General features: G+C 39.8%; 1 protein-coding gene across 2 annotated transcripts in view; it reads left to right on the top strand.

Moving 5' to 3' along the window:
* The window catches only part of SLC17A8 (solute carrier family 17 member 8), a 49,270-nt gene that overhangs the window by 27,845 nt on the left and 8,107 nt on the right, over positions 1-13,318 (top strand). Inside the window, exons 5-9 of one of the 2 annotated variants that reach the window (XM_007165824.1) lie at positions 1,028-1,115; positions 5,809-5,895; positions 6,254-6,393; positions 6,526-6,675; positions 7,654-7,786. In XM_007165824.1, the coding sequence (XP_007165886.1) occupies positions 1,028-1,115; positions 5,809-5,895; positions 6,254-6,393; positions 6,526-6,675; positions 7,654-7,786 (598 nt within the window). The remainder of the gene's footprint in view (positions 1-1,027; positions 1,116-5,808; positions 5,896-6,253; positions 6,394-6,525; positions 6,676-7,653; positions 7,787-13,318) is intronic. The other variant, XM_028167208.1, reaches the window with a different exon arrangement.

Genomic DNA, 13,318 nt, shown 5'->3' with positions numbered 1-13,318 from the left:
CACAGAGATTTAACTTGATGAAGGAGGTAGAATAATATAGAGCCAGAAAGTAAATATTTTGCACTTTGCTGGCCATACTACGGTCTGTTGCAATGACTCAACTCTGCCATTGTAATGCAAAAGCAGCCAGAGACAATATGTAAACATGTGGGCATGGCTACTTTCCAGTAAAACTTTTTGGACACTGATATTTGCATTTCATATGATTATCACATGCCAGGAAATATTATTCTTCTTTCAATTTTTTTTTCTGCCCACTTAAAAATGTAAAAGCCATATTTACTTGAGGGCTGAACAAAAATAGATGGTGGGGCCATATCGGGCTATAGTTTGCCAATACCTGATGTAGTGAAATGTTTCCCGAACTCAGTCATTCACCTCTAACCTTTGTCACTTTTGTCATATCCACGCTACGATTTATACTATTATTTGCTTATAGTTTTTCCCTAGATCAATTCACTTCAAAACAAAATAAAAGAACCTATCATAAGCAACAATATCTTTGATATCATGGGCTTGATGTGCTAGTTATATTTTATTTCTAAAGCATGTTATAATATATATGTAACAATTATAATAAAAAATGTAGGTTGTTGTAGCACCTTAAATCCAACTTTAATCCCACTAGAGGGACACATACCACACTTCAGAAAATACTGACATGGTAGAAAGAACATGATATTAGCAGCCGTGAAGACTAGAATCTAGTCACTTAATGGCTCTGAGCCTCAGGTTCTGTATCTTGAAATGACAGGATGGACCAGCTGGTTGTGGAAATCCCTTTCTACACTGATATTCTATAATAATATGAAATATAAAGACCCCTTCCCTATTCCCCACCATGCTTACATTTGAACTAGTTTTTGAATTTCAGCATCTGTGCCATGAGTCAAAATAGCTGACACATGTTATTTAGTATCTGTAAATTAGGCTTTGATTTGTAGTGTTAAAGAAGCAAAACCTGTGTTTTAAACACAAAAAGAAACTGGAGTCGAATCAAATAATCTATTTTCAACTGTTTTGCCAGGGTGTGACCTACCCAGCCTGCCATGGGATGTGGAGTAAGTGGGCACCGCCTTTGGAGCGAAGCCGACTGGCCACAACTTCTTTTTGTGGTAAGTGTATTAGAACCATAACAAGTTTCATTTAGGAATGCTTTTGGCTTCAAGTGAAGACCCTACTAAATAGAATTTATTTTTTTCACATAACAGAAGTCCAAAGGTAAATCGTTGCTAGTATTGATTCTGCTGCTCTGTGATCTATCCAGGGACTATGCACGTTTGGACTTTTTACTCCACTATCCTCAGAGTGATAACTTTTTACATTCATGCGTGTTCCTCTAGTTCACAAAATGGCTGTCACAGCTCCAGGTATCAAGTCCACCTTAAAGGCAGAAAGAAGTGGGGATAGGTGTCCTAATCATGTCTATTCCTTTCACTAGGAAAGCAAAAGCTTTCCCAAACTCCCTAGCAGGCTTCCATTTATATTTCCTTGGTTCTAATTGTGTCATATACTTTACTAACTGCAGAGGAGGCTAGGAAAGCAAGTGCCTAGTTTTTCTAGCATCTTTAAGAGACAAAGGTAAGAAAGAAGGGGTTGCAGGTGGTTGTAGGATTAGCCAACAAATGATATTTTCCAAAGTTGAAAACAGAAGATATATCAATAGAATCATCAAGGCCCCCAACTCCTTTTCACAAATGAAAAAATTAAAACTAAAGTTTAAAGTTTAGTTTCATTGAACTGAAACGAAAGTCCAACGACTTGCCCAAGGTCACACAGCTACTAAGTTAAGGAGCTGGATCTAGACCACCTGGTTCTTGATTCAGAACTTTCCTCACTACACACTACTATGTACACATTGTCATAGAAGCTGTTTAATCAATTTTCGCCATTATCTTCCAGATAAAAATGAAGCGGACACCATCCATCTTACCCGAAAGTAAATTAATGGCTCTTAAGTAGTGATGTGACTTAAATTCCTGGGTCACCAAACTTCACCTTGCTAAGGTTGCCTCGTTTGAAGCCATGTCTTTGGGACTGGCCCCTCTATGAATCTCTGAGAGTAATCAGTGTTCAGAAAAGTCTACTAGGTATTGATTAACATTTGAACAAGAACAGCACATGCTGCCACCAATATTTTCAAATATTTTTTATGGGAGAAGGGGCCAAGAAAGACAAAAGTGCCTTAGGCCACAAAAGTCACAACGGGTCCACGTAGAATTAGGATCAGAATTTAGTTCTGCTTAGTTTTTTAGGCTAGCGTGTCTTTCGTAACCGTAGCTAACCTGTATTTCTTAGCTAAAGAGGAAGCTTTATTTCTCTGAATATCTTTATTTATTTCTCCCTCTGTCTCTCTCTCTTTACCTCCTTAAGTAGTAGTAGTAGTAGTAGTAATAAAGGATCCCAGGGAATCTGGTGTGAAATGTCCACCCAAGTGTCTGTTTTGTGCCTAGTTTGGAAATGCATGCACAGCAGAGATGTCTTTACTTCTTTAGGCTCTCTTGTCCTTAGAAACTATTTCTGTCCTCTTGTTTGAAGTTCAAGATCATCTCTACCTCCACTACTGATCTTATACCACCTCTAGAAGAATATAAGATTCTGCCCCAGCTGACCTTGACCTATTGATATTGTCTTTTTAAAATTATTTATTTATTTATTTATTTATTTTTGGCTGCTTTGGGTCTTCGTTGCTGCGCACAGGCTTTCTCTAGTTGCAGCGAGCAGGGGCTACTCTTCGTTGCGGTGTGCGGGCTTCTCATTGGAGTGGCTTCTCTTCTGGCGGAGCATGGGCTCCAGGCACGCAGGCTTCAGTAGTTGTGGCATGTGGGCTCAGTAGTTGTGGCTTGCAGGCTCTAGAGCGCAGGCTCAGTAGTTGTGGCACACGGGCTTCGTTGCTCCGTGGCATGTGGGATCTTCCCGGACCAGGGCTCAAACCCGTGTCCCCTGCATTGGCAGGTGGATTCTTAGCTACTGTGCCACCAGGGAAGTCCCCTGATATTGTCTTTGGATGATTTATTTGTAAGTCTTTTCATTTTGATTTGCCAGCAAAACAAGAATAACTAGCAGCTACTGCCCATTCTTAGTGTCTTTATAGCTCTAAAAGGGCTAATTAAAGAAATGATTTGACTCTCAAGGAAAGTTACCTGATCAAGGTCACAGGCCTTATTACATATCCCAGCTAAGGTGTAGCCTTGGTTTCAAAGAACAGCCAAGGGAAAATGTCATTAGAAGTAAACCCAGGCTTAGGGATAGTTGATTCTTACACTTCAAAAATATTGGAGTTGGAAGGGTCTTTAGAAAACATCTAGTCACATCCATTGTTTTATATTTTTAATTAATTTTAATTTTTTTAGAAGTAAAACTGGCTTTATTCAAAGACATAGATTTTTGTTTTTGTTTTTTTCCCCCTACTTTTATTGAGATGTAAGAGACATACAGACTATATAATTTTAAGGTGTTCAACCTAATGATTCGAATTACATACATCATGAAATGTTTGCCCCCATAGGTTTAGTGAACATCCAATCTCTCATATAGATACAACATCAAAGAAATAGGAAAAAAATTTTTTTTCCTTGTGATGAGAACTCAGGATTTACTCTCTTAACTTTCTTTGACAACATACAGCACTGTCAATTATCTTTATCATGTTGTATGTTACATACCTAGTACTTATTTATCTTATACCTGGAAATTTGTACCTTTTGACTGCCTTCATCTAATTTCCCCTCTCCCCACCCCTGCCTCTGATAGCCACAAATTTGATTTCTTTTTCTACCTCCATTATTTTATAGTGGAGGCTCAGGGAGGGGAAAAAAAGATATAAATTCCCATGGAGAGTAAAGACAGAACTGGGGACTCTCCCATCCCCCGTTCAGCCACTCCCCTCTCTCCACGCCAAGCAACAAGCATTGGTGGGCCTCCTCTGTCTTCCCTGGTGACCACACAGAGGCATCAAGGTGCAGTGAGGGCAATATGGGTGGAGAGCCCTGTTGGGGTATGCTCAGGGTGTGACAGGAGATTACATTCAGCCATGTCTGGAAGGATGAGGAAGAGTTCATCTAAAAGACAGGGAAGGACAATTTCAAGTTGTAAAATTTCCTCAGTGAATGAATGCTTCTTACTGTGAGGCATTATTGGGTATTGTTGAGCGAAAGAAGCAGGACTGAATTATTAAGTAGTTAAGGTTAAAGGCTTTGGATTCCTGCAGACCTGGGTCCCTATCACTCACACCTATGTGACCTCAGGAAATTTACCTCCCCTCCCCTCCCCTTCTTGTAAAATTGGGATGACACCGGTACCAATGTTACCAGGTTGAAAAAAGGGTTAAATAAAATCAGGGGTCCAGAATACTCAGCACAGTACTAGAGAGCACACAGAAAGCACCCAATGCATCTTGTAGATTGTTATCCCCTGACCCTCCCTGTTTGCATCATCTAAACTGGAGACCCCACACCCCCCAACTCCCAGGGTATTTGGTCCAGGAAAGAAGACCACCTTCTCCACACCCACAGAGGAATTAGGCCTGCAGCTCTTCTTTCTAATGATACGTCCTGGAATGCTTGCCTTATTGGTTTGAGGAAGTCTGAGGTTAAAAAAAAAAAGTGCTCCGTCATTCTGTACATGACAGTAGCAGTAATAGTTGGTGTTTATGCAGCACTAATTAGAGCATCTGCATCTAATAATTTATTTGCTCCTCGAAACAACCCTGTGAGATAGAGATTTCACTTCCATCTTCTACCTAATGAAAATGATTTGGAGAGATTGAGAGACTTCTTCAGGTGTTATGATGTTCAGATTTGGGATTCCAGGTCAGGCCTTTCATAACCAGTTGGGCCCAGCTTAGAAAGATGGAATTTAATCTCTTTCTCTGGAAGATCCCCAAGCTCCCATTTCCTGAAAGTCTTTCTTAGCATTGGATTCTGGGATACAGAATTTCCTTTTGCAGCTCACTTTTTCTGAAGCAAGAATTTTTTTTCATTCATACCCAGAGGGAATTTCAGATAGTAATTTTTTTGATTTAGTTAATATTTATTGGGAGTTTGCAGGGCTCATGTTTCTCCAGCAGGTATCATGGAGCTGCAGGAGATAGTGGAGGTGAGGTCACTGCCCCTAGCCCTCACTATCTTGTCTAGACAAGATAAACATCCACATATAGGTAAGTATTTACAAGGTTAGGTATTTACAAAGTAAGAAATAAACTAAAAAACGTACATATTTAGGAGGTGGATGGAGACAGAAGCCATCCTGGTCATCCTGCCATCCTGAAATTTAACTGTTTCCTGGTATTAAAAAAAAAAAAAATCGAGACTCTAAAAGCATGATTCTTTCATAGTTTGAAGTCCCTCATTTAAAGACCTAGGTGAATTATATCTCAATAAAGCTGGAAGAAAAAATATTTTAATAAATAAAGACCACAGTGATAATCCTGCTCTGTGAGCCCTGAGAGGTAGATACATATGTTCCTTCACTTTCTGTCTTCTGCACCGAATATTGTGCCTGGTTGAATTTTTCAGAATTCTCTTAGATTTTTCTCATCTTTTCATTCCATTCTCTTGTGATTCCAAATCACGGTGCCCGAGCCATCTTTGTCTGATCCCTCCATGGTGTCTGGAGGAAGTTAAAGGGCATCCTGGTGAACTTTGTCTCCTGGAAGCCCTGTTTTTGGGCACAATGGGAGTTTACCTGCTCCTTTTCATGACTCCTGCTCAGTTTGGTTCATCCTCAGTTCGAGCACATGAACTCTAAATGGTTTGAAAGGGCTTGCATGACGACTGGTAAGTTTCCCTCAACCTTTTCTCATTCTAGGTTCCTACGCGGGGGCAGTGATTGCCATGCCGCTGGCCGGCGTGTTGGTACAGTACATGGGATGGGCCTCTGTCTTTTATATTTATGGTGAGTGATTTGATTTCATGAGTTCCCTTGGGTGACTCATAGAGGTGGTATTTTACTGTCTAATGGGGTTGGCTAAGAGTTTACTGTATGAAAATAGAGATTACTAAGACAAGTTTATCATATAAATGGAATACTTGTCTAGCGATGATTCATTTAATGTTTATATGAAAGTTGAATTTAATGAGCAGAACATTATCTTTCTTTAAATACCAGTTAATAATAACAACAACGGAAAAATAAACCAAACACTTTCTCCTAGCTGAATATAGTGCCATTTGAGAATACTTTGAAATTTGACAAATTTAGAGATGGAAGAAAATGAGACCATATCATCAAGCCTTTTGTTTTTCAACTGCAGGTATGTTTGGGATTATTTGGTACATGTTTTGGCTGTTGCAGGCCTATGAGTGTCCAGCAGTTCACCCAACAATATCCCATGAGGAAAGGACCTATATAGAGACAAGTATAGGAGAAGGAGCCAACTTGGTTAGTCTCAGTGTAAGTAGAGACGGATAGATGAAGACTTGCCTCTTCTTTATGAGTATTTCTCTCAGTGATTGTGTTATCCTCTTAAGAAAAATAATCTGTCAGTATATTCACTAAAAATCCCACGGTATTTTTACTCCTTAGAAATTTAATACACCATGGAAAAGATTTTTTACATCGTTGCCGGTTTACGCAATCATTGTGGCAAATTTTTGCAGAAGCTGGACCTTTTACTTGCTGTTAATAAGTCAGCCTGCTTATTTTGAAGAGGTCTTTGGATTTGCAATAAGTAAGGTAAACACACAGATGCTTCAAATGTTCTTGAACTTTAAATCTCTTGCTTCTACTGAGAAAATCTTTGCATGATAAAATAAGTAAATTGCTGATCAAAATTCATGACGGTTCTGTGACACCTAATACCCTGGAGGTCAGACAAGTTATACATTCTATGCACAGTATACATAGCTATTTAATTTCTTCTTAGTAAGGATCAGAGCTGTATTAAGCTGCTTTTAAAGATTTGTATTATACCTGATCTCAAAGTGTTTTTGAAGCTGACTCAAGGACTGCATATTAGGCAAGGATCAAAAGATTTAAGGGTGAGAGGTTTTTTTGTTTTTGTTTTGTTTTTTGTTTTTCCTATAAATTATTCAGTGAGGAGCGGTAAGAAACTTAAAGCTCATTTTGCAGATCACGGTCATAGCGATAACGGCCAGAGCTTTGTATGGTTTAGAAAGAACTTTTTCAAAGTCCCCAGCGATTGCCATTAGGTTGTCTGTGTTTCAGGGAGGAAGAGTGTGAATGGTAAAACATAAACTGTCATCATAAAAGAATTAAGCGTCCTTCCCACAAGGGAAAGAACAGCAGCCTAGCAGAGGTAGATGTCTGCATGGCTACAGGTACTGTCAGAAGTGACCATGGAAGAGCTAGCACAGCCCATAGTGGCTGCCATCGGGGAACACTCAGTCTGCGCCAAGTGTTTAACTACCATGTGCTGGGCACTCTGCTGCGTGCTAGGGTCTGTGATGAATGAAAGTCACCTCTGCCCTCAAGGAGCTTCCGATCTGATGGAGGAGACATTTGGTCTATCCTTAAAGCGATTCATTCATTCATTGTTTATTTATTACAGAATTCAGGCCTACCTTGGTCCCATATAATTAGATGATTAAATCTGATGGTGAGGGGTGCGGTGGAGATGGCGGAGGCAGGGAGTTAAGGAAGTGCCTCTCTCAGAAGAAGCTAAAAATAGCTCATTGTTTCTTTTCATTCCAGGTGGGTCTCTTGTCAGCAGTCCCACACATGGTTATGACAATCATTGTGCCTATTGGAGGACAATTGGCTGATTATTTAAGAAGCAGAAAAATTTTGACCACAACTGCTGTCAGAAAAATCATGAACTGTGGAGGTACTGTGGATTTCATAGGTGGCTTAAGCAGCTTTTATAGAATGAGATGAAACTGAATTGCAGACCATATTTTGGAGGTTATGTCTAATCACTGAGCAGGATCTTAAAGGCTCCTAAGTCCATCCCCCAGTTGACTGTCCATCACACCCCTGCCTAGTGGTCATTCAGCCTGTATTTGTCCGACCTGAGATATGACAACTTGGGAATTCCCTGGCAGTCCAGTGGTTAGGACTCTGTGCTCTCACCTCCAAGGGCCCAGGTTCAATCCCTGGTTGGGGAACTAAGATCCCACAAGCCACGTGGCCAAAAAAGAAAAAGAAAAAGAAAAGAAATACTAAAAAAAAGAGAGAGATATGACAACTTATTTGATACATCAATATACACTGGCAACTGCAGAAATGCTTCTTTCATCTACTCTTAAGCCAAAGCAACATGATTTCCTGGTATCTATCTGTTTATTTTTTATCTTTCCCATATATCCTTCCACATATATAATCCTTTGCTTTTATAGTTTATTCCCTTATCTCCCCCTTCCCTTTCTACATATATACATGTTTTGGTAAGAAACATAAGAAAAGTATTTTCTCTGAGTAGTTTTCTTTCTTCCCAACATACGCTTGTGCATGGGGTATACACACACACACACACACACACACACACACACACACACACACACACACCGTCCTCTTCCTTGTGTTATTTAGTTCCTATTTCATATTTTCATTTTGCAAAGATAAAATAGAAGTTGGGCGATTTTCCAAAAGAGGTAGGTAAAAGTAACATGAACACTTACAATGCTTATGATAACTCACCTTTTTAAAACCCTCCACTTTCTCCTTATCTTTTTTGTTTTGCTTTTAAAATTAGCATTTAATTAACACTTTCTGTGCCAGCCACTAAGCTAAATTCTTTACACATATTATTTTATTTAATCCTCATAACCACCTTGTGGAGCAAGTGCTGTTATGTATTAAACCCAATTTACAGTGAGGAAACTGGGGTATAATAAAGTGACTTGCTCAAGTGGCAGATCCTGTACAAGATCCCAGGTCTGTCTGAGCTCATTGCCAATGCTTACAGTCACTACTGCTATCTCTCCAGGGGACTGGGGGTCGGGGTGGGCAGGTGGGAGGTAGAGGACAGCGCCATCTATGGGCGAAAGTTCATAACTGGGATATTAAGTTGGAAAGGAGGGAATGGGGGCACTGTGACCAGATGAGATGGGTCAGGGCCCTTTAGAAGTGAAGATCCTATGGAGGGATGCAAGAGCGGGCTGGCATGATCTCATCGCACAGCATCTCAGGAATAAAGTCTGATCAGGGAGATTGGGAATAACCTGTCAGCATCTGGGCTCCCAGCAGTTTGACTGCTGGCCCCAAGCAGGGATTTGGGGGCCTACCCTTGACTTGAACTTAAAGGTTGGCAGGTATGGGCTTGCTCTCTGATGGGCAGGACGGGAAGCTCTGGGGCACTGCATTCACGATCCTCCCCAAGGCGGCTGAGGTAGGCAGAATAATTTCCTCATCAAAGATGTCTAAAAAAAAAAAAAAAAAAAAAAAAAAAAAAGATGTCTATGTCCTAATTCCCAGAACTAGTGAATGTGTTTCCCTATACAGCAAAAGGAATTTTGCAGGTGTGATTAAATTAACGATCTTAAGATGGAGAGGTTATTTTGGATTATCTGTGTGTGCTCAACATAATTACAAGGGTCCTTATAAGAGGAGGCATGAGGGTCAGAGTCAGAGATGGAGATGTGACAGTAGAGGCAAAGGTCGGAATGATGCAGCCACCAGCCAAGGAATGCAAGCAGACTCTAGAAGCTCGGAAAGTAAGAAGAGAGTTTCCCCAGAGCCTCCAAATGGAATGCAACTCGCTGACACCCCGATTTTAGCTCTGTAGGACCCATTTCAGACTTCTGACCTCTAGCACTGTACGATAAAAAAGTTGTGTTGTTTTAAGTCACTAAGGTTGTGGTAATTTGTTATAGTAGCAATCAGAAACTTTTATAGTAGTCAAAGTACCACTCCTCTAATTATGAGATTCTGTTCCAGCTGAATAGCCCTCCATACCAGGCCCTGAATATATCTTGCTGTCTCTGACTTTGCTCACTCCCTTTCCCTTTACTGTGAGTTCTGCTCACCTTCACCAATCAACCCAGTCCTCCCGACACAGCCTACTACATCAGCTCAAGTCTTTTCACTTGTGTTTTGTTAAGGCTACGTCAGCCTCCAGTGAATGCTCCTTCTATCTATACACTTGGTTGACAACTCATCATGTACTTCCTTCTTACAGCTCTTGCAGGAAAGTATTTTAGGCAGAGAGAATAGCATGTGCAACGGCCCTGAGGCAGACATGACTGTGACATGTTAGAGAACAGAAGGAAGGAAAGTCAGAATGGTCGGGGCTTGGTGGGTGAGGTGGAGAGTGACATTGATGGGATCAGAGTGCACAGCTGGGGCCAAATCACGGGAGGCCTTGTAGACAGACCTATGCGGAGCTTGGGTTTTACTTGAGGTGCATTGGGAAGCAAATGGAGGGTTTAAAGGAGGGAAAGGGACATGATCTGATTTATGCTTTCAAATCGAAATAATAGAACTTACAGTAAAAGAAGGGAAACTAGCTAAGAGGCTATTTCAGTCATTCCGTGAAAAGAAGATGGTAGCTTGATCTAAAGTAGTGTCAGTGGAGGTGACACTGAAGTGGATGGATTTCTAAATTCCATGAGCCTTACTTTCTTCTTCTTTAATATCTGAATAATAGTATTTACCTCAGATGATTGTTATGATTGTTATGATTGTAAATGAGACAATGTATATATGCACCTAGCATGAGTTCAGCAAACAGAATGTTCTTGACATATTTTAGTGCCTTTGTCTTCTCCTGTGTTCAAGACACTGACAAAACAGAAGTTTTCCAAAGGAAGCATTCAATAAGTATATGCTATTCAATCATATTTCCCATGGCCAAAAATATGCAACTTCTAAACCTGGAACTTGAAAGAAAATTCTGTGTTTAAACTCTACCTGTACAACCTCTTCTAAAGACAGATGCCTTGAAGACCCTAACAACATTTTCATAGGAATGTCTTGTTCATATTTAATTTTTCCTCAATCACCTTTGCCATTGTTTCTTCATAATTAGTAGTTTAGGTGGTGGTGGCAACTCTCAAATATTTTAAATCCTTGAGAATAAATCCTTTTTGTTCTTTTTTTTTTTTTTTTTGGCGGAAACTAGAATGCATTCATAGAATCTCCCCAGCCTCTATCCCATCTTAAAAAGAAAAAAAATCTCTTCACATGTCTATTCATGTCATTTTATATTTTGACATAGCAGAACCAGTGGGATATACATAGAAAAAATTTTTTAAAAGACCATGCTTTTCCCAGCTTGCTTAAACACAGAGATGCTGCATTAGAGATAAAGATAGAGTTTTGTGCCATCACTGAATGAGCCAGATTGATTTGGATATAATGAAGCACTTACATGATCTTCTAGAGAATTTTAGTTGGTTTCATATTTTCTAAGCCAAAATACAGAGGACGTTTCTCATCTGAGAAAGATCACACATTTCGTGGAGTCTGCCACCTCCTTCTTTTCTTTCCATAGGCAAGAGATATTTGCTGCTAGAATCATTTAAAGCAAACAGATCACCTTAAGACATGATGCTCTGTTCTAGTTCATTCTGAATCAGGGCACATTTCCAAGATCCTCAAAGACAGATGTCAAATCCTTATACCTTCCTCTGTATTACATGGAAAGTGTGAGTGACATCAAAAATTCTAGTCTGGCCGAATCAGTTGCCTGTGTGAACTTCAGGGGAGATGAAAAAATTTCTCAGGCCTTTTAATCCTTGTTCTGTTTTTCTTGTCAGCTCTGAATAGGTTCACTTTCCAGGATCTCTTGATTACCCATGAAGTCCAAATTTTATCCTTCAGCTCCTGAAACGTACAGTTCTATCTTTAGCATTTTCACTGTAGATAGGAACCATTTAGGCTCTTAAATGGTTTTTCTTTCTTTGGAAGTCTACTATTTGGCAAAGATCTTTTTTTTCCTTAGAGATGAATCAGTGTATCATTTGTAGGTTTTCTTCTTCACGTGTCTTTATTCTAATTCTTTGCGGGAATTAACTTTCTGGTACCATTTTGTTGAAAGTGTTAAAGGAAGTTTCAGCCATGTGCCTTGTTGCTTAAGACAGGCCACTTCTAATACATAAACAGTTAGTATACAGAACACTAGCAGTTTTTCCTTATGTATAATTTAAACTGTTGAAACAAAATTAATAACAAGTAGTAATGGTATAAAGTCCACAGTTTTTTAAAATTTTTATTTATTTATTAAAAATTTAAAAATGTTTTCATACAATTTTTAAAGATTACTTTCCGTTTATAGTTGTTACAAAATATTGACTACTTTCCCCTTGTTGTATAATACATCCTTGAACCTATCTTACACCTAATAGTTTGTACCTTCCATCCCCCACCCCTACATTGCCCCTCCCTCCCCACCCACTGGTAACCACTAGTTTGTTCTCTATATCAGTGAGTCTGTAAAGCCCACAGTTTAAAAAGCACATCTGCACCCATAATTGCATTGATCCTCTTTAGATGACAAAGTAAAACAGTTATTGAGGCTTGCCCTATTTCTATGATAGTTTTGAAGAAAGGGACTCAGACAGGTAAGCAGCTTACCAAGGTTTACAAAAAGTGCTTTAGCTTGTGTTTTAACTTGTCTTGGTTTTCCTTTCTTTCCTTCACATTAATTCATCAAACATTATTTATTGAGTTCCCACTACATACTCACCAGGCTCTGTGCTATATATACGGTACCTTCCCTGGATAATATCACAGTTTTGTCAGGGAGGCAGAAATACAAATGGAAAACTACAAGGCAATGTTGAAAAGCTCTATAAAATGCGTAAGAGTGAGATGTCAGCTTTACTGGTAGGTGAGGGGCAGGGTTATCAGGAAAGCTTCCTAAAGGAAGCAATATTTGAGCTGGACTTTAAAGAATAGTAAGATTTCTCCAGAAAAGAGAAGTGGTGGGAGGAGAGTACTGCAGGTGAAGGAACAGTCTGTGGAAATACATTATGGGCACAAAACAGTGCTGTGATCAGGAAACAGCGGATAGATCTGTGTGACAACAGGGGGCTCTCTACGGGCTACAGGTGGTGAGCAAGGAGGTGAGGATGGCTGAAGATGAAGCTGGAACCGCAGGAGGGATTTATTATACAGCATTGTACTCATACTACGTAACCATTGACGAGGGTTTTAAGCAAAGGGGCAACTGATCAGATTTGTGGTTTAGAAAGATAATGATCTAGAGAATGGATCAGGGGAAGAAGAGATGGGAAGACCAATACAGTAAAGAGGTTATTGAAGTTGTCCAGGTGAGAGACAGTGGCGCCCAGAACTAAGACAGTGGCAGAGGAGGGGAAAGCAGAGGTCGGATTTGACAGATATTTCTGAGGCCAAACCCATGGATTCTTATCTTTATGTGAAAGCTGAGGAAGAGAAAGAAGTCCAAGATGATTCT

Source organism: Balaenoptera acutorostrata, chromosome 11, assembly GCF_949987535.1.
Source record: "Balaenoptera acutorostrata chromosome 11, mBalAcu1.1, whole genome shotgun sequence".
NCBI lineage: Eukaryota > Metazoa > Chordata > Mammalia > Artiodactyla > Balaenopteridae > Balaenoptera > Balaenoptera acutorostrata.
The sequence above is the reverse complement of the archived record's forward strand: the minus strand, read 5'-3'. Positions and strand labels throughout refer to the sequence as shown.